Here is a 21706-nt window from a genome sequence, read left to right on the forward strand (position 1 = left end):
TCGTTATCAAGCCAAGTTTTTGCTTCAACTGTATTTTTTCCCTTCAAAAAGCAATATTTTATCAACACGCGAAATTCCTTTTTATCCATTTTTTTCACAATAACAAAAGTTGCTTCACTAAAAATGCTATAATTCACAAACTAATGATCCGACAGCCGTCAAATTTACAGACGCGATTTTTGAAGGTTAGGACTAACTGAAAATCATATGGATTTAGTTCTGGTGCCGCCATCTATGTGTCAGGCCGGGGACTTTTCAATTGACCCTAGTAAATTATCAATGCATTTTTTTCCTTCTTCCCCGTTCTGTCTGGTTGGTATTCAAATAGGTTACACACCTGTCAGCAATTACGCGAGTCCTGATTGAGGGTTTATTGGAATGGAAGGTACAATAACGTAGGGTCGCTCTCACATGACTTGGCATGTCTGGTTATGATTGTATAGTTCAGTTGCGGCATGTTGCCTATGCGGTACGTGTGTAGCCCTCGACACTGCAGAAAAGAACACGGTTCACTGGGTAATAACGTTGTGTAAAAATAGCTGTATTATATGGAACACGTGCTGTACTACAGACGTGACCGTCCGAACCCTACCAGCGAATGTTTCCCTGGGAGATTTCCGTTTGAAGAGTTCTTTGGGATAAAAAAAGGAAAAAAATGTGAAATGAACTTCGCGTTTATAAAATTTTATGTTTCCCAATGTAATGTCCCAAAACAAAAACTGGATTCAACGACCACTTCTCCAGGCTAACGATAAAGGCCATAGGACGATAAGCATTATATTGTGATGGCGTATTGGTACTAATGAGATATGTTAATCCTGAAAATTTTAGGCCTCTATCCATTTTGGTTTTTGAATAAATCCAAAAAGCGAACAATCAGATTTTTTTTTCTCAAAAACGGCTTAGCCGATTTGAATGAAATTTATATACGTTATAGAGACATATAAGGGCTTTACTCGGAAAAAATAACAGCTTATAATATTTATAATAATCATTAAAAACAGGCGATTTTTTCCGAAATATTTTTTTTTATGATAACACTTTAGAACAATTTTGACTAAAGACACTATGAAGTACCACAATTAGCAGTTATTTGTTGGTTAATAATGTAAATACATCGGAAAAATTATATTTACAAAGCTTTATTTAGTAGGGACGCCTCTACCTTCACACAGAGAACGTATATTATCAACCTATGCTTTCTTTGAGTACAGCAGAAATCAATTTTTTATTTACCATTTGTTCATGTTTTAGCGTCATTTTATGACTTTGCACTTTTTTCCATATTCGTATATCTACTGATCGCCCCGGGGTTGAACAAATTGATCTGAATTATTCAAAATCATTTTGGGGTTAATTTGCGCTATATTCGACCGACCGACAGAAGCAATTTCCTCTTATGAACCGTTTAAACATCCTGTGCCTGTCACTACACATTGCATATCTACATATATGTAAATACATAGCATATCTAAAGGGATGTGTGGATTTGTATTCACCTGGGAAACCCGAGCTTGTACACGACTCTGACAGTATGTGTGTTATTTAAAAACTTTTAATTAAATACAATCGCCAATTTTTGCCTTCCAATTGTTTTTATTTTTCGTACCTATGGATATGTGACAAATTAAATTGGCTTGGTATCCGAATTTAAAAGAAGATCCAGTGCAAGTTTGTAGATATGTTACACCAAACGAAAAATAATTGACGTATTACCTGCATGAAGAATTAGTGGTAGGTAATCAATCGAATCGATTGAGGTTTATGAAGGTCTTCCTTCCTGCTAGAGTGTAGATAGAAAGAAATGAAGAAGTCCATCATTAACTGTAGCTTTCAACATGTTTTATTCGAGAGTATCTCTAAATAGAAGTAATTGATAGATAGTAATAATTAAACACGTTAGTTAGGGGCCATTTTGAGTTGAGTTTTGAAATATGTGCAGGCTTTGTATGAGTTTTTTGTAAGTTAATTTACTTCTATGCACTATGAAATGTCTGGTTTCTATATGATTTTTCTTTTAATTTGCTTGGTACTATTTCCCTTACTAATTCGATCGATTAAATCCGTTCGAGTATGTCTGCGAATCGGCGGAAACTGTTACTCTATTCGCTCCATTTATTCTCGATGAGCCGCTATACTTAATAACACTTTAATTTCACAGCCTGCTTATTTCTAAGAAGTTCTTGTATGATGGAGCACCCCTATTCGGTTTTACATTAAGTACATTTAACTGCCGCAACTTTTATAATTCATTTGAGATTTAAATTCATTCGCGAGTATATGAATAAATAAATCAATAGACCTAACGTTTTAGAAAATACTACAAATGGCGCGGTAAACGCCATCTGTAGTACGATGCTACATTTTAGGATTACGCACTGTTAAGACAGCAGATAAAAGACGCGCTGATGAGATCTAAAAAGATCCGCGTGTGGCAGTTTCGACAGAATACAGACCACCTCGAATTATTTTAATAGACCTAACCACAATGATTTTATTAGTTTTCGGTTTATTAAAATAGACAAGTAATTGCGGACCGTCTATCATTGTGTAGATTTGATTTTGATGATTATGTTTGCTTCAATTTGCCATTATATTTGCAGAAGTTAATCAATTCCCCGAGGTATACTGATTAAGTGTATTAAATTGCCGAGTTTCTTTTTTGATCTAATGAAAATACTGAAAAGCAATAAGGCCAAAAGCTAAATATTTACTTACTGGCTTTCGTGTTCTCTATTCTCTGTTTGACGGAGCCTCGATCTGATTTATTTTTTTCCATTGAGTTGTTGGTGTGTGTTCACATACGATTGAACTTTATTTTTTAATCTCGTTGCTGAGAGAATGATTCTCTGCGATGGAGAGGAGAACGAACGCAATTTCTTTTTAATCTTCTTCTCTTCATCTCTACCGCTAAGAATAAAATCTTACAAACAAGTTTGTTTGGCAACGAATTCACATTATAAGAGTCCCCTCCATGTTCACTCATGCGGACATGTCTTCACAAAGAGCGACATCCAGTTTCGCTTTCTTTATTCGAAAAGTTTAAGTTCACATTTTATCGATTTTCTTTTAGGTGAATGCCTTTTTTGATTCGATTAATAAGTTAATGATAAATGACCATTCAATTTTTTGTCAGCAATTTTTCGCCACCAGCAAATGTAGATGTCGCTATCGAGCATGTTAAAGGGAAAATTTGACAATAGTTAAAAAAAGAGCCAAAATCATATTCTTTCCATTTTTAATAACAATCTTTCAAAGACTTTCGCATACTAATGTCAACACCTAGAAATTTCCCTAACTAAACGAAATCAATTGATTGGATACAGAAGTAGTTTTTAATCCTATAAAACTTCAAACTGGTACAAAAATGTTTAAACTTCGACCTCTAAATAGGAAAAACAAGGAGGCAGATATAAGTAATTAGAATTATAATTACCTACAAAAAAAAGTTACATTCCCATTTCATCAGGAGCTACAAATACAATCACTACGAAGAATGTAATAGCAGTTGATCAATTAAAACCACGAACGATTAATCAAACGATCAATTCAACAAAAAAAATTTACAAGCAAAAAAATTAGAATTTGTTAAAAAATTATAAACATTCTTTTTTCAAAAGAAAAATTACTTCATTTTATGTGTGTAGTTTAAAGTCTGTTCATGTTCTTATAACTAGCACCTAAACCAGTCGTAATTTAAAACTAGATTAAGGCTTGGGTTGAATTTCAAAAGTGACCTACAATTAATTATAGCAGGTACTATTGGATCTATTTGTAGTATATTGATTATCTAATTAGTGAAACTGATCATTCAAAACATGAAACACAGATCGAAAGGCTTATCCATTTTGTAAAGTAAATGCCAGAACGTAAAAACCAAAGGTTCAAAGATAACATTATATCTGCTTGCCCCAACATCCTAAAAGTGACGAGATATATTGAATAGCTACGTTTTATGTCGATTTTCAATATTCTTTGACAAGAAGTGTAAAAAAAATTGTTAAAAAAAAGCTGCATTGTTCTTAATATATGTATGTCAGTCAATATCTTGCAATATTCTGGTCCCCTCTAAGAAGAAACGAAAAATAAAGTCAATTTTTTAGATTGTTAAGTAAAAAGATACAAGAAATGACGTAGAGAACCATACAGATCTAAAATATTTGAAAAGGTTACAGAGAGTAACGATTTCCACGTACAAGATGTACCTTCAAGTGCAAAATGGACTACCTATTTTCACAATTTAATGAATTTTAAACAAATGACAACATCTAATTTTGCATTAATTAACTAATTCTATGTATAAATTGACATAATAAAGTCATTTGGTCATCATAAAGTTAAATGTAACATAAATATCGCCAAATTACGGAAAAATTTCTCCAGGAACTCGGCTGTATAAAAATTTTTGCCGAGTTATTCCAGTTATTTTAAGCATATTTAAAGAATTTATTTTGTATTTAAACCATAAAAAACATTTCAAATTTTCATGCTGCATACATTTTAAAGCCCCTTTGTTGATATTTTGTATTTAAATTGATTTTAAATAGTAAAATTCAACAAAATCTAAAAGTAGGGTTAAGGTACTGACAATTAAACTCCGCCGCCGCCACAAGAGCAAGCGATTTTCGACCTTACTCCACCACAGCGCGTTTTCCATTTTATTTATGAATGAAATAGTTTACGTTTTCATTCATTTTACTATCGTAGTACTACAGATAGTACGTGCTTTTTTATTCATGTAAAGTGAAAGGTTATTGAACCAAATGGGAATATCAATTTAATACAATTAAAATAGACTGTAAAACACTAAAATTGATAGTTTTATATAAAATAAAAGTAGACTATTAATAATATATTATAACTTGAATTCAAAAACCATTTTAAACCGTATTTATCATTCAAATATCACAAATAAAATAAATAATCTTCATTGTAAGGTGATTTTAGTAATAAAATATTTTTCTACGAGGGTGCCACAGATAAAAGTTTCAATTTTGCCTTTTAGCTTTGCATCCTAATCAAATATTGTTGCAGAATTAGAAATAAATAAGGCGTTGTGAATTATTTCAGCACAACGATAATAATTATTCACAAAAGCATGTTGTTTTATTGTGATACCCCTAGTTACAATTAAATTCTATTGTGTATTAACACGTACTACTTCTTTTGTTTCTATAAAAATGCTGTTCTTCTGTTTCTGGAAATGTGTTTTGATTAATTAACAGATACTTATACATATGTTACGTAATGGATTTTTGTGATTATGTACATGTGTTTAAAAGCAGTCAACCAACCAAACACTAGTAACACTGGTCTATTAATTATAGTTTCTAAGGTTTCGTAACTAACTATTGTTACACATAGAAAAAGCTGCTAACTAGGTATCTAATTTATATAATATTAGTTACTTGATAATAATTCGCAAATAACTTTGAGAGTTCTTCTTCTTCTTTAATGTATTGCTTTTGTTCTATTTAATCAGTGAGGATAACAAAAAAAGTAATTTTTTAATTAATTTTAAAGACGTTTATTCTTTAATAATTACTCTACTGACTTTTATGTGAAAATGCTAAGAGAAATGCAGCTAAAGTAGATACTATTGTAATTTTCACATCGTACAGTTGGAGAATATGTTTAATTTTCGATAGCTCTATCGATCTGTACCTTTTATCACATAATTCGTCGGCGCTCATTAAATTGACCCGCCTTTCTGTACGTAAGGTATTGAGTTGTTCCATTTCATTACCTCTTATCAGGAGTAGTACATAGGCCCGATGTTACTTTGTATTCAGTCGATGTGCTTTCGGAGGGCTGCAGTTTCCTGTGCCACGTCCCATTAGCCCTATCTACCGTCTCTAAACTGCTTTCCCTTGTCGCCGTGCGGTCGGTCGGTCGGTCTCTACACATATACACCCTTCAAACGACCCTGTTTTGCGACTTGCCACTGTCTTTGTCGAATCGTTTAGATATTTGATGAAAAGAAAACTTAGTCAACTTGCTGACTTGTTAAATCGACAACAAAGAAAAGATTTACTAAACAATAAAGTCTGGAAACATACTGGGACTCCTGAAAATTCTTGAATTGAGAGCGAATTTCTAACTTTTATTTATTTAGTAAGAACATTTTAATCGACTTTTTAGGCGAGACACACTAGGATAAGTTGCTGCAGCTTTAGGTTATCTTTATGTTAAGTAAATGCGTTATCTTGCATATCAGATGTTTAATAAAATGCAAAAATGATACCATCGTTACATTAAATTAGCATTTTTTGTCGCCTGTCTGGATTGCAAAAGTTTCTCGAATTCTTTTTGGACCATCAGATAGAAAACGTTCATTAAAAGGCTGAGAGCTGTAGTAAAAACACGCCTTTTAATAATTAACCACATTTATAACGTAAATGAGATGAGAATTGCCTTTGGGGCTGAAGGGTGGCTCTCGTCACGACGAAAAGTCTCCAGTCTCTTTTCCATTCCCCTTTCTCTCATCCCTCTCGTTCCTGTGTTGCGGCGGTGCGGTCGAAGATAAACGGTCCGCATATTTTTGAACGATAACGTGCCCGGCGTCTGTGTAGGTATAAGTCGTAGGGCCCGTTGACATACGCGACCATTTTTTACTCAAATGGCTGCATTACTTTTTATGTCTTATAAAGACGTAGAAGATGGGCCAGTTCATGTAATGAAATTTTATCAAACAAATTACCTTCATTCGACATTAACCTCGTGACGTTCTTTTTTTGTTCCAGGAAATCCTGTAGACCCTAATGTCGAGCAGCAACCAGTCGATGAAAATGAAGAAGGAAACGACGAAGAAACAGAAGACGAAGGTATTCTTAAAAATTATTATTTTATTAAATAAATTTTAATGATTTGGTAATAATAGTAATTTTGTCGCGGAGAGTAGGCACACGTGTACTTAACCTGTTTGTGTACCAGCTGTTGCGAAGGTTATGAGTAGGTATGAGTGTTTCGTCACATAACGCTAGCGATATCGAAGGGCGATAAGATTAAATAAATATTATGCAAAATAAACTAAAACAGTCATTAAACATTATCATCTTTACAATATTCCTGAGACATTCTCAGAGAGATGAACACTGTGACTACAAAACTACGATAATCTGTTTTTTAACTCCGTTATATTTTAATCAAGAGCGTCACCAGTCAATTAACTAAGGGGGAGGGGGCAAGATGGAAGATGCTTCTTCTTCCTGCCTTCTCTTGGTGACCACATTCATTTTGAAACTTCATATAATTTACCGCGAACGTAAATTTTTTTCGTCCCTTAACAATTGAACGATAGATATTGTTGTTTTATTTACAGGGGATGAAAACGAAGAAGAAGAGGAATACAGAAGGAGTACTGAAGTTGCAGAAACAGATTTCAACTTCTCCGAGTTTTTGAAAAGGTGACTTATTCCTACTTTATTGCGTAGGTACCTAAATTTTAATAAATCCTTCTTTTAAAATTTCAGATTGGCCCATCCGAAAGTTGTTCGATCGTGCGCCTTGGTCCTGGCCAATTTCGACAAAAATTCCGTGACTGTCAACCACTGTTTGGTGAAGTTGTTACATCGAATCGCATGGGACTGCAAGATGCATGCCATGATTTTCCAGCTGTCCATTTTCCGAACATTTCAGAGAATTTTCGCCGCTAAGGATATGCCCCAGTTCAGCGTAAGTCGTAAACCTTGTTTAGTTAACTAGGGTTAATTAATTGAAAATGCTTCTCTCCCGTGCGCCGAGAATACTATACATACATATGCAGGTGGTCGGGCAGTATTCGATGATGGATCGGACCTCTACTTTAGCAGACCGCAAAATTTGAAGTTTGCCTTTTGAGTTAGCTACGTTATACAGTACATTCATTAGGACTCGGGCTACCTGATGTCTGGGAAGGATCCGCCTACCTAAATATTATGTACCTACTCATTTTCCAGCCCACTCATTGCAGAATTAGTTTTAAATTAATTACCGACTCCGAAAACTTTACAGTACCTACGCATAAATCTATTTGTTCTCAACGACTGGAAGACTTTTAAACCTTAACGGTTCTAGCTTATATATTTTCCTCCGTAGTCACTTGTGATGATCTATTATCCATGAACCCTTTTTTGTCTTGAACTTTATCATTTATGAATATTGAATTTTAAATCTTTATAAGAGATTTTAGCCGTTATAATTTTGACTTTAAAATTAGTTTCGGGTCTTTGTGTATCTATTCATATTCTGGAAAGATTGAGGAAAAAGAAGGTACATAAAAAAGAAATAGAATATGCGACCACTACGTCTGCATATTTTGTGTGGCAATAACAGTAATTTTGTCACGGAGAGTAGGCACACGTGTACTTAACCTGTTTGTGCACCAGCTGTTGCGAAGGTTATAAGTAGGTATGAGTGTTTCGACACTTGACGCTAGCGATATCGAAGGGCGATACGATAACCCGGGTGCTAAACTGCGAGCTGTTCTCAATCGTTGACATCTCGTTAAGTGGGGTACTTTTTGTGCATATTTTTTACACCCCTACGTTGATGTGCACTTTACACTGTCTCCAGGTGTTACCTTTCAAATATTCTGGAATATTGATCAGACATGGTGCATAATATTTAATTTCCCCTTGATCTCTATTTCGGTTTTGTCTTGGTCAAATTTTCTATCGTTTTAAGTTAAATGTCATTGTTCTCGCAACTGTTGTGATATTGATCCTATACGCAGAGCTCGTCTCCTTAGTTCCTCGCATAACAGGTTGATTTCTGATTATCTTCACGATCTGAATGTGGTGAAATCAGATTATCAATTTTGCTAACTCTCAACCCTTGCCACACGGCTTACGCCATTACCGTGGCTGAGTTTATTCCGAGTTGCCGCATCTGTACGAATAAAGATAATGTTTGCTTAATAACGCAGGGCATTATGTATACATTGTGAACCACTTTGTTTGAAACAAGTCAAGATCTTCTACGTTGAACGTGGAATGCATAATTGTTACTAGAATTATACATATACAAAAGCTTGCAGGAAATTTGGCTTTACGTTAATAAAATCCACGCGACTTGTCAATTTGCCTAGGAATAGGAATATTTATTAACTTCATCATTATCATAAGGTCGTAAGTCCAAAGTCTGGTTGGACAGGCACCTCCAGTCGTTCCTATTCTGAGCTAATCTTCGCATTTCCCTAAAACTATTCTGTTCTCCTATTCTTTCTAATACCTCTTCATTTCTAACCTTCTCTATCCACTGTATCTTCATCATTCGCCTGTAACACCAAATTTCAAACGCTTCTAACCGTTCCTTTTCGACTCCTTTTTTTTATTTATTACCTTAAAATTACTTTTTCGGAATTATGAACATTTAATAAGTCCAGGTGCGTTTGAAAATTGCATACCAGTATTTTTGTCTATTTATTTTCATACAATACTGTTTTGTCTTCTTTTTTTATTTAATGCTATCTCTAACTCTTCCTTGCTAGATGCTAAGCATACTAATCTGTTGCCCTTTATTTCTACCCCTAATGTTGTTCTGTCTTTAATGATGTTTATCGCGTCTTCAAAGTATATAAATTCAAAAGCTTACATCAAACTACAACATAAAAATTACTTAATATCGTTAATTAATCATGAATTATATTTAGTTGCAATGTACATTAGGCTACATTTCATTTTACTCTTTTTATGAAGGATTTGCATCACACTAGGACAGCGCTTTACGTCTAAAGCATATAAAAGGAGAAGAAGAACCAAAAGCTCACTCATCTCCATTGTACCATATATTGAATAGAAGCGTATATTTTACTATAGACATCAATATATTCGGAAAAGTTTAAAAAGATATGTGGGTCCCTTGAGATATTTCTTTGTGCAGGACGCCTATAACATTCATTACAAAGTTAATAATGCCTTAAAGCGAATTTAACAAAAAAGATAAGGGAAAAGGGAATGCTAAAAGTGGTTCTAAAATTACTCACTTATCTCTGTCATTGCAAAACTGTTAAAAATTGATACTGAAAATATACAAGCAATAAACAGGCATATTATCTCATTAATTTATTCTTTCGTTAATGTTTTTTACTAATTGGGAATGTTCTACGTATAAATATTCAGGAGTCTTGGTGAGTTGGTGGTACGGCAAAAGGCTGACCTTTGTCTTAGTAAACCCATTATTCCGGGGAATAAAAAAGAGAAAATGCGAGGAAATCCTTAGCGTTTTCATTCTTTTATCGACACATATAAAAGCCCACCACGTTCACCAATGCGCAAAGATAAAGGGCCAAAAATTATTACGTCTTATCCTCATAAAAGCCGATTCCGTTTTAACTGCATGCGGGGTATAAAATTCTCTGCTTTAGGCAATTTTCTAGCTATTAAGCGCTAAACACGTACCCAAGAGATAATTAAAAATGAAGCGATAGATTCCTTTATTCTATTACTCGATTTCAATTAAAACTTTTCTTTCTTCGCTTTTACTTTGCGTTTACGAACAACGCCGTTTTTCTTTTTCCAATAAGTTTTATTATTGCACAAAATGGAGTCTGTAAGCTAATTATAGCTGCTGATAAAGGCACGTTTGAAAAATTGCGGAAATTTTGTGGATTATCATTTTTGTATCCTATTGTTTTCAATTGTCTCACAGGATTTGGTCAGATTTGCAAAATTCATTATGAGAGAATTTTTCAAAACTGCCCAAAAAAATAAGCACATCTTCATGGAGGTTCTCTTTTGGAAAAATTCGAGAGAAGCGTTTGATGTTGAAGAGGGATACGGATCATATCAACAACAGTAAGTCTTTTTACAATAATACTGTAACTGTAATAACTTTATTTGATTATTAAGACGAGTATTTATAAAACAACTATTTATTTAGAAAATTACACTAACTAGACACTTATATCACCCTGTATTCACCTGTCTATATACTAATGGACTTCCGTGGGGATTATTTATTTATACTATTGTTACTACTACTACTACTACTGTTCATTTTTTCTGGAAATTTCTCGAAATTCGTTTGTTACACGGGCATATATGCGTTTTTCATCAATAATTTACTACTTCGAGGGTCTCTCTTGCTTTCGGCGTCTTTAGTAAAAATATTGTGAACCATTGATTATACGTTACATAGCCCGCGATTCTTATGCCGTAGGTAATCGATATATCGATTGCATCAGATACGTGGTTACGTGGCGATACAATTTCGTCGGTGTGGTGTGAAAATGCGTGGTTCTTTGATACATGAAAATGTACTTCTTAAGTCCTTTATTCTGCACTTTATCGTAAAATAGATGGATAGATCAAATGCCAAAAAGAGTAAGATATGTTTTCATTTCCGGGCATTAGTAACCACAGTTGTTTCCTATCATGTTTCTAGATTAAGTAATAACGTTATTCTGTTTGTTTTCTGATTTTCGTCCTCCTGAACCATTAGAATTTTCGCTTGTTTGTAAATATTTCCCGTCCGTGTTGTGTGCGTGCCAAATCAAGACGATGTTCGATAATTTCGCCAAAGCGATCTGATCGGCGGTTGTTTGCCTGCTTGCTTATGCTATTCCATAAGGGGTTTGTCTGCGGGCGTTTTCATAATTTTATCCTTTTCCCCATTTGTTTGCAGATCGTCAGCTGCCCAGAAAATGTGGACGGAGTTGGAGGAAGAAGAGCTACGACGGCTATTCATGGAACATCAAGAAAAGCGGATTGATGAGGGTGAGATTGTGTTTACTTTAGGCATTACGTAATAGCAGGTCATGATTAAATTTCCGTCTTGACGTGACATCTGAATTTTACCTTGTTCTCATAATTCTGGATTATCTAAATTAACGTCTCATACGACGAACAGCCTCGTTATCCCTAATAGGTACTAATAAAATTACACGCTCGCTGATAAAATAAACGTATGTATGTATGTATGTATGTACGTGTGAGCCATTTTGTACATACTTTATCATTAAGTTGACACAGTTAGTTTCCTGTAGGTAGACTTTTACGCGAAAATTTAGTTATAAAGATTTTCAAAGCAATAGAAGGCATTCATAAAGAAGCAGTGGGCGCACCCCTCCGGGGATTTTTGCATAAATTTCAAGTTGAAATATTTTTGGAAGAAGCTATGTATAATATATAAAATTTTACCGGTCTCAAATGGTAAAATAATCGCCCTATGGCTATGGTTTTAATTTTATTTTCAGACGTGGTGGATTGGATCCAAAGGAATCTTATCAATAGCACAAGATCTCGGCGTGGGATCCTGAAAAAGCTCAAGGAGTTGTACCTTCTTACGGAGTACAGAGGACCAAAAAAGAAACCGAAAACAGCTAATAAAAATCCAGATGCTTCTAAAGAAGATGAAGATCCTCAACTAGCTAGTACATCTCACCAGGAAGAAGACCAGGGTAAGTCAAAAAATTATTGATGTCCCGAAGTGTTTAGAACAATCACGAATAGTTGCTATTTTTGATAATGAACCAACAAGATTCTCTCTTCTTTTTTTATTTTTAATGAGGTGCTCAAAAAATAATTTGAAATTATGAATTGCGGCTAATTCCAAAAATAACGCCGCCCAAGTATAATAAGTGTAACATATTTTTAAATAAGAGTTGAGAAGGTAGATTCAATAAGCGTAGCGGCAATTGCCTGTAGCCGCAACCGAGATATTTATAATGTACTAACTCAGCATAGCAATGTGGTCTGTCCTGGTCTACATTCATTGCTGTTGTGACTGTCTAGCGTCCTGTGTTTTTTAGTTGACTTGTTTTTATCCAAAGGGGGGCGTAGCTCAGATGGTAGAGCGCTCGCTTAGCATGCGAGAGGTACCGGGATCGATGCCCGGCGCCTCCAAAATTGGCTTTTTAATAATATAATTATTAATAATAACTGAGTTCATTTTTTTTTCGCTTGTACTGATATATTTTTACATGCTGCTGTGACGACATTCCTTCAACGAGTGTAGCGGCCATCACCTTCGGCCGCACCTAAGATATTTATAATACATTACTAACTAAGCGTAGCAATTGCTGTCTTGATCTAAATTCATTGCATTGGGACTGGCGTGTGTCGTGTTTTCTAGCTGACTTTTTTTGTTTTCAAGGGGGGCGTAGCTCAGATGGTAGAGCGCTCGCTTAGCATGCGAGAGGTACCGGGATCGATGCCCGGCGCCTCCAAAATTATCTTTTTGATAACTATTAATAATAAGTGAGGCAATGATGTACTTATTTTTTTTTAAAGTAAAACAAAAATACTGGTATGTAAGGGAAGAAAAAGTAGGGAAAGAACGAATGTAAAGATAGGAGACGAAATATTAGAAAAAGTGGCTGATTTTAGGTATCTAAGAAGTCAGATAAGTCAGGACGGAAGGCGTAGTAGGGATATAAAGCAGAGGATAGCGCTTGCGAACCGTTAATTTAGAAATTCGAAAAAGATTGTTAAAGGTGTATGTTACGAGCGTGACGCTGTATGGGTGCGAAACATGGACGATGGGCGCGCAGAATAGGAAAGGTTAAAAGCGTTCAAAATGTGGTATTGCAGGCTAATGATGAGGATACCTTGGATAGAGAAGGTTAGAATGAAGAGGTATTAGAAAGAATAGGAGAACAGAGGACTCTATGGAAGTCAACAAAAATAGGCGAGATAGGTTGATAGAACACATTTTCAGGCATGAAGGTCTAGAGGTAAAAACAGGAGTTAAGAGGAGTAGAGGTCGACTTGGATTACTGTTCGCAAATAGTTAAGGATGTGAAATGTTGTAATTTTAAGGAAATGCAAAGATTAGCTTAGGATAAGAAAGAGTGTCCAACCAGTCTTACAATTAGGACTGACGACCTTATGATGATGATGATAATATTCTGATATATTTTAACGTGCTTCTGAATAAACCTATATTAATTGAAACAGTTTTGCATTTCGTTACGTTGCTGACGAATATTTTAATCGTTCTTATTATACATATCTAAGTCTACTTTCTCCAATTGGCATTTTTAATTAGGTCGGTAGTACCACACCTTATAGCAAAAGGCGGAGTTGTATGCAAACGAAATGACCTTTTTTTAAATATATTAGTGAATGTTAAATGCAAGATCAAACTTTTCAAAGTTTCATGAACATTTTGAAACTTTAGAAAGGTAGGTATTCAATAAACAATTAAAAATGTTTCGAGAACTTTAAAAAATTTATACAGCCCTTTCAGTCTTTTTTTTGTTTTTTTTTTGTTCTTTCTGTTTTCACTTCCGCCTCAGCTGTGTTTCCTCTATCCACCCATTTCCATGATTCCTAAAAGGAGGTTAAAGAGGGCTTCCCACCCTACTTTCTAGGTTTGCACTAATGTATTGGAGCATTAGTACTGGATGAAAATGAAACACGTAAAAGTTCCTCTTTTACCGAAGAATTTTAGGCAGTTGTTATGCATACAAATCCGTCTTTTCCTATACATGTCTGACTCATTTCTGTTTTGAGTCGAACTACGCTGAAAGTAAACCGGGGGCGTAGCTCAGATGGTAGAGCGCTCGCTTAGCATGCGAGAGGTACCGGGATCGATGCCCGGCGCCTCCAAGGGTTGTGTCTTTTTTATACTTTTTTAAAGAAAAAGTAATCACAAGATACCTTCGGAGTTTAATTGATTTTTATGTTTAATACGGGGTAAGGTTGTTCCTAGAAATCTTTGTTTTGAAAGCAGTGAAATGTGTCACTGTTTTCCATCGATACAAATTGGTTTTAGTGGTATTTGCGGTGGATGATTTAATATCAGAAGTTAGGATAAAATCTAATGGAATGTTGCGGAAACTTTTCATATTGCCTTTAGCTGTAGAAGTTTTCATTTTCACGTTAAGCAAGGAAAACTTTACAGTATTTTAGCTTTTTCCTTCGGAAATAACCGTGACATATTGTTGTAGACTAAAATATAGCAAGAAAATTTTATTTTAGTTCTAGGAGTTTTCAACTTCTCATTTTTTATTGTCTCTATTTAGGATGTCAACGTTTCTGTTTTGCGTATAATCATAAGTTTCTAATTATGTAGATGATTTGCTAATACACTAATTAGACAACATATTTACACAAAACGTTTCAGAATCTGTCCATTTAAAGCTGATGCGAGCTTTAGTGAATTTGCTTATTAACCATTTAATTTGATTGTGCTATAGGTCAGTTATTAATTAAGAATTTAAAGATGCATTTTCTAATAAATGCTGCAACATGTTTACAAGAAACACGACATACATTCCTTCATTCCTCTGTTTACTCACATTGTACTTTATCTGCTCTCCTTGCTTTCTATTGAACGTTAAAGGTCTCTAATGAATACTACTCATCACATTAGTAAAACAAGCCTACTTCACACTAAAACGTGTAATTTGCAGCTTGAAGAATGCGTAACGTAAACAGGTACTCTTTTTTGACTGATTTCGCTCAGTTTTGACTACTTGTGCTCACCTACTGCTCGCCGTCTATACATCTTGGTTACCTACTACTTACATTTAATACATTCTGCTCACCTTCTGTTTCTTTTGCTTGCCGACCACTCGCCTTTAACTCGTAGCGCTCTATTCACCCTTGTTATCCATTACTTACTATCGATCCATGCGGCTCCCTGACTACTCACATTTAATTCAAAGCCCTCGTCAGTTACTCATTGTCTGTTCATTCTAGTTGCCTGCTATGTTCTTTATTAGACTCATTCCGCTCTCTGATAACTCGCTTTTGACTCTTAGCGCTCGCCAACTGCTCGTCTTCTACGTCTTGGATGCTGCTCTCTACATACTTCCAATCCGCTCCTTTCGCTAACCTTTCGTCTTTCACTCTTAGCACTCGCCGACTGCTCATTTCTATTCACACTTGTTCTCTACTGCTTACATTCGATTCATTCCGATTAATGACTACTCTACTACTCGGGATAGTGTCACGAACCGGACATTCGCCGTCATTTCAACTCGCTCTTGACTCGTAGCGCTCGCCAACTGCTCACCTCTGCGTCTTGACTACCTGCTATTCACTTTTAATTCATTGTGCTCACCTTTTGTTTCTTCTGCTTCATTAATAGAATTAATGAATTATTTGTTCATTGTGTGCTACTTGGTTTATACTCATTTTGGTAAATGGATTGTGACTCTTAGCGCTCGCCAACTGCTCTTCTTATGCGTCTTGATTTTACTTACTATTTACTTTTAATTCATTCTGTTCACCTTTTGCTTCTTCTATTTGTATTTTATATACCTCCCACTCGCTCGTTTCGGCAGCGGTTGCCTGCTACATATTTTATACTCATTTTGACAACTGGACATTGACTCGTAGCGCTCGTTAACTGCTCGTTTTATATTTGCCTTGCTTATCTACTACTTTCGACTGGTATTGCTCGTCGGACTTTCGCCATCATTTTAACTCGCCCTTGACTCGTAGCGCTCGCCAACTGCTCGTCTTTTGCGTCTTGATTGTACTTACTATTTACTTTTAATTCATTCTGTTCACCTTTTGCTTCTTCTATTTGTATTTTATATACCTCCCACTCGCTTCTTTTCGTTAGCTGTTGCCTTCTACATATTTTATACTCATTTTGACAACTGGCAATTGACTCATAGCGCTCGCTTGCTACTCAAACCGCTCGCCGTGTATTCGCCTTCATTTCATAACACTCGCAGCTTGCTGGCCTTCTATTCGTCTCTCACCCGGTATACTCGCCATAATGAAAATTTCTGCTAAACTAGGTGTTCATGCAGCCATTTAAGCCCACTTTCGTATAAATTCTATCGTGTAAGCCCTTTTAAAACCGATTTATTTGTGTATTAACGTGGAGCAGAATAAAACTAAACAATGCGTCGTGCTCGTGGATATTTTTTCATTCACTTGCAGCACACCGCATGAATATTCATTAGGGCCCACGGCGCCGGCGTCCCGTTTTTCGTAACAACGATGGCGGTAAGCTGTTAATGTACTATCCGTGCGGTTGTGTTGTTGAACGTACCGCTTTGTATTCCGTGAATATTCAAAGTTAGTGATGTTTGGATTTCTCGAGTAGAGCTCTTTCCCTTCTCTCCCTCTGTCGTCGGTTTAGAAGTTATTTTGTTTAACATTAGATTGCCTTGTGTGCAGGATTAAACGTTGAAACACCACGAACCGCTGCTACCGGATGCGATTTAGGGACCAGAAAGTTTTCGGGTGCAGAACAGGATTGATCGTGCTAGAAATATACGCATTTATTAACATTAACATTTGAGTATATCTGGAGACGTGTGTCCGTATAGATAAACTAAAATCGATTTCATTTGTCTATAACCGCTTTTAGACCAGTGGTGTTGTGCTAATTTTTTTTTACCGGAACGCGTATATATAATTATATAGACAGGGCCGATCCTGGGTAGGCGGCCGCTCTGTGCGGTCTCATGTCCCAAATTTGACGACGACGACGGGGGCGGATTTCCCCCAATTTTCGCCCGTCGCCGGGATCGGCCCTGTATATAGCATAAAAAGGAAAGGAAACGAAAATCATTACGAAACCCATTTTGTGTATATGTATATTTATATTCTTAGCATTAGCCGCAGGCCCATTTGGGTATGGCAATAAACTATGCCAGGGATGAGTAACGTACGGTCCGTGGGCCGCTTGTATTAAAATTTATGTATGAAATCTTTGCTTTTTTAAAATTTTATATTTTCTTTGTTCTAATGTTTATTATAAATAAAGTTTAATTCCCGTTGAACCGGTTCAAAAACCGGTTCACGTATTTGTTTCGGTTCGGTTCGAGTTCCGGTTCAGCAGAAAAAAAAACGTTCCGGACTCCGGTTCACGGTTCGGAAAAACAAGCCGGTTCGTTCCGGTTTTTGTTCCGGTTCGGGTTCGGTTCAAACCCTTGTTTATAATAATACATATAAAAATTCTTCAAAAATTAGAAAAAAAAAATCTGCAATTCTTTTTGATTTTTTTTTTCAATACGTCAGCCAATTCTCGTTATCAGAAATCATCTTTAGTTCCGGAACGCGTTCCGGCTCGACAACACCACTGTTTTGGACTATTTCCTTCTCGCTGGTTTAACATCAGTTCATATTTGAAACTTTATCTGTCAATTTGACTTGACAAATAGGAGCTTGAGTATCTAAAATTAATCACAATAAGACTGGTTAACAACTCGACTAACACGTGAACAAAAGTATTTATTACTTAGAAAATTATCGACAACAAAACGTACTTTCTTCTCGATATCTTAAAAAATATAATCAGCATTTTCTCAACGAAATCGTTTAGCAACTGTTTTAAGGTTCCATATTAAATTATTTTCAACTGACCCCGAAAAAAATATAAATGAGAGCAGTAGACACAGCCTACGTAATTTCGGGGTAAAGATAAGCATAAAAACACTGAAACGAAGATAAAAGTTCGTTTTTCTTAATAAGAGTTAAGGTCGGCTCATGAATTAAGAAAGAAAGCCAATTTAATTATTAGCTACGACGAGGAGGAGAAGTGAATGTCGAGATTCTTCTTTCTGTTAATTGAAGTGCATTTTTTAGTAGAAGGTACTAATAGACCTGGTCACAAAAGCAAAGTGTTCACAACTATTTTATTTTAATTTTTATTATACAGTTGGTTGTTTATAATTTATTTGAAATTCGTATATTTTTCTAACAGAAGAGACTTCTCACGTATTGTCCCAATCATCATCATCTTCAGAAGGAGAAGATGATGATATTGATGAAAATGTACGTAATGCAAATAAGGAAGGCAACGAATCGTTGGTAATAGAACCAAGAAAAAAAATAAAAAAGCTGAAAACAATAAATAAACTAGGCGACGATGATGATTCCAAAAAGAAAAGTGCTGCAAATAATGATAAGTCAAAACAAAACAAAAAAGTAAAGAAACCGCGAATGCCGAAGAATGAATCAATATCATCTCAAGCCGAAATTGGGGAAGAAATTAAACCTAAAAAGAAAATGAAAAAATCGACCATAAATAATAAAAGTGGACCATCAACTGAAATACACAAAAGTAATAGTAACGGTGATGCTGAATCTGCACCCAAAGGAAGGAAGGAAGTAAAGAAAAAGAAGAATAAAAGAAGAAATTTCAACCCTAATCTATCAGCAGCTGCAGTAGAGGTAAGAATGAGATTAATTTTTTTTAAATTAAGACGTTTAAAACAATCAAATTATTAAAGCAAAGAAATCAAAACATTAAAGTTATGATAAATTGTGCGGGTAGGTACTTGTCGTAATCAAACGTTTTTGCATTTATTGCCTAAAAGTTTTAAGATAAATGTGAAATAACTTGTTGACATATTTTTTATCATGTACCAGAGGCAAGAAATTCAGCGGCTTCAACTTTAAATGAATACATCGTTAGGGATGTTTTAAATGAAATTTTATACTTATTGTGCGCTCGACAGTATTCATAGCGGGGCTTTTTCATCTAAAAAACCATCGTATCTCATCCTGTAGAGTACAAGTACTTCCATGCTTATACCCTTGTTGTAAACAAGAGGGTAGATACATGGAATGTAACGTATGGTCCTGATGAAAAATTGTAAAGGGATGATATATCAGCGTATACTTACCCAGTGTATACAGCTAACAGTTAAAAATCGTTTGTGTTTCCCTTAATTATTATCGAAACAACTTCTTTTATGTCTTTATTTTCGGTTGGACATTTTCTACTCTTGATGAGTATCATATTTTTGTTTTTATAAAAGAGTAAACTGAAAAATTGAAGCATTTAAAATAGTATCCAAAAATAGCATTAGTTATCTATCATTTCTGTGCACATCAGTTTAATTTATCTTTCAGAACACCCCGTATATTGAAACTGAGGACATCACAAAGGCTGCTAATGAAAATGTAAGTTCAAATAGTGCTAATGAAAATCAAAACGATTCTGATCTTCCAAATAACAAAAGTCGTCGAATGCATAAGAGAATAAGGGTGGAAGATTCTGATTCTGATGGTGGTAATGACAGCAAACGCTACAAGGGTGAAAATTATTCAAATATTTCGGGGAACGAAAATTCTAATGAAAGTAGCACAGGTCAAGAAACAAATACGAATTTGCTAGAAGAAAATTACAACTTTGAATCAGAATCTTTCAACTTTAAAAAGAAGAAAACTAGAATGCTATTAGTCAGCGATGACGAGGAAGATTAGTATTTTATTTCTTTTTATTTTAAACATTTTTTTTAACGTTTTATTGTCAACCGTAATAGGTTTCTAGAAGAAACATTCAGTTTTGCTTTTAATACATTACTTAACTTAAGTTTTAATCTGTAGTTAACACTAAAATAATAAACTAATAATAATGCATGTCAATCCCTAATATTTCCCTTTTTTACATCAACCTACAATGCTGAGCAAATACGTCAAAAAAAGGTAGGTGCATTTTTTGTATTTATTTATTTCAAATTGTTATTTTTCTGTTTAACGAAGGTACCTATTTTATATTTGTTTTTTTTTGTATTTTATTGATTGATCCTCATCAAGTAAAGGTCGAATGTGTTCAATATTTGATCAATAGAAATTGAAGAAAACTTATTTCTAGGTATATATTATTTTTGAGTCTTTTGGCTTGACATTTCTTGATGCAGTAAAAAGTATATCGATCGACTTCCGTAATAAACGAACTACGAGTTATAAATGTTGATTGAAAGTCTGTTATTGTAGATTTACGTTGCTTCTCAAGTACTTTACGTAGTAGTGGAGTTATAAGGTATAATGCAGGTAGCGGAAAAGGGTTCCGGGAAATGACGTATATACGTGTGTTTCTGAATAGAGAAATTGGGAAAAACGTAATTTGTAGACTCCCAAGAGATGAGAGAAGATGGTATCGAGCAGGAAAGCTTTCGCTGGCCAGATTTTATACATCTCCGAAGATTTGATTTATAGCTCTATTTCTTGTTCGAACACTCTTCTTCTTGTTAAAATAACAGCACTGTAGCGAGTTACCCACACAGAACCAACCCTTACTGACACAGTTTTAGAAAAAGTCACCTTCGGTTTTATAATTTCGCGTAGTTATCTACTTATAAATTAAAATCGAGTTTTAAGGAGATTTGAAATTAAAATCATCAAAGAAGTTAGTTGCACAAAAAAAATAGTAAATAATTGATGATTGCACGAGGCGCATCGCAAAATTTTATTTAGTAAACATGTTGAAAATTACCAATTAAATAATAAGATAAACGCTAAATACTAAAACATTTTATAAAACCGTCAAAAATCGTACAATCTTACAATGGTGAAACTTTATTTTTCATCTGTTTTTTACTGCTTTTGTTTCATTTACTATTTTTTGTGTAATGCTATTTTCTTTAACAGTTAACTCCTAAACTCCCTTATAACATATGACACCTTTGCAGTTTCTTTTCCTTTTTCACTTTGTTTTTACTCTAATTTAGGCCACGATAGACTAATTGATATACCCATAATATGGAAAATAATTAGGTGGAAAGTAATAATACAATAACAATTTTGGTGGATTGTTCTAAGCGAAACTTTTATTTCTAAAAGTCTTTCCGGTTTTTCGTGTTATAATGGTTTTGAATTCGTATTCCTTTGGGACACCCTGTGGATGAATAAAATTTGTTTATAGCATTCCAACATAGAAGAAAAAAGCAAAATGAGATTACGCGTTCTAGATTTATGAAAATGGACAGCTATCCTCGCGTTTATATTCGACAACAAAACAAGAAGCAAAAAGGATATTCCTCATTCATCCGGTACATTTAGGCACAGAAAGCTAGCAGATGGAACAG

General features: G+C 34.8%; 1 protein-coding gene and 3 non-coding genes across 4 annotated transcripts in view; all 4 read left to right on the top strand.

Moving 5' to 3' along the window:
* Positions 1-20235, top strand: part of LOC108738658 (protein timeless homolog) — a 112842-nt gene extending 92607 nt beyond the window's left edge. The window contains exons 11-18 of the mRNA XM_018472180.2: positions 6744-6824; positions 7322-7406; positions 7473-7674; positions 10630-10775; positions 11605-11696; positions 12176-12379; positions 18595-19064; positions 19749-20235. Coding sequence (XP_018327682.1) covers positions 6744-6824; positions 7322-7406; positions 7473-7674; positions 10630-10775; positions 11605-11696; positions 12176-12379; positions 18595-19064; positions 19749-20102 — 1634 coding nt within the window. The 3' untranslated portion in view covers positions 20103-20235. The remainder of the gene's footprint in view (positions 1-6743; positions 6825-7321; positions 7407-7472; positions 7675-10629; positions 10776-11604; positions 11697-12175; positions 12380-18594; positions 19065-19748) is intronic.
* Positions 12752-12824, top strand: Trnaa-agc. Its single transcript has one exon. It is a non-coding gene; the product is annotated as a tRNA-Ala (tRNA).
* Positions 13075-13147, top strand: Trnaa-agc. Its single transcript has one exon. It is a non-coding gene; the product is annotated as a tRNA-Ala (tRNA).
* Positions 14459-14531, top strand: Trnaa-agc. The gene has a single exon. It is a non-coding gene; the product is annotated as a tRNA-Ala (tRNA).
* Positions 20236-21706: the final 1471 nt, after the last annotated feature.

Source organism: Agrilus planipennis, unplaced genomic scaffold, assembly GCF_000699045.2.
Source record: "Agrilus planipennis isolate EAB-ADULT unplaced genomic scaffold, Apla_2.0 scaffold135, whole genome shotgun sequence".
Taxonomy (NCBI): Eukaryota; Metazoa; Arthropoda; class Insecta; order Coleoptera; family Buprestidae; genus Agrilus; species Agrilus planipennis.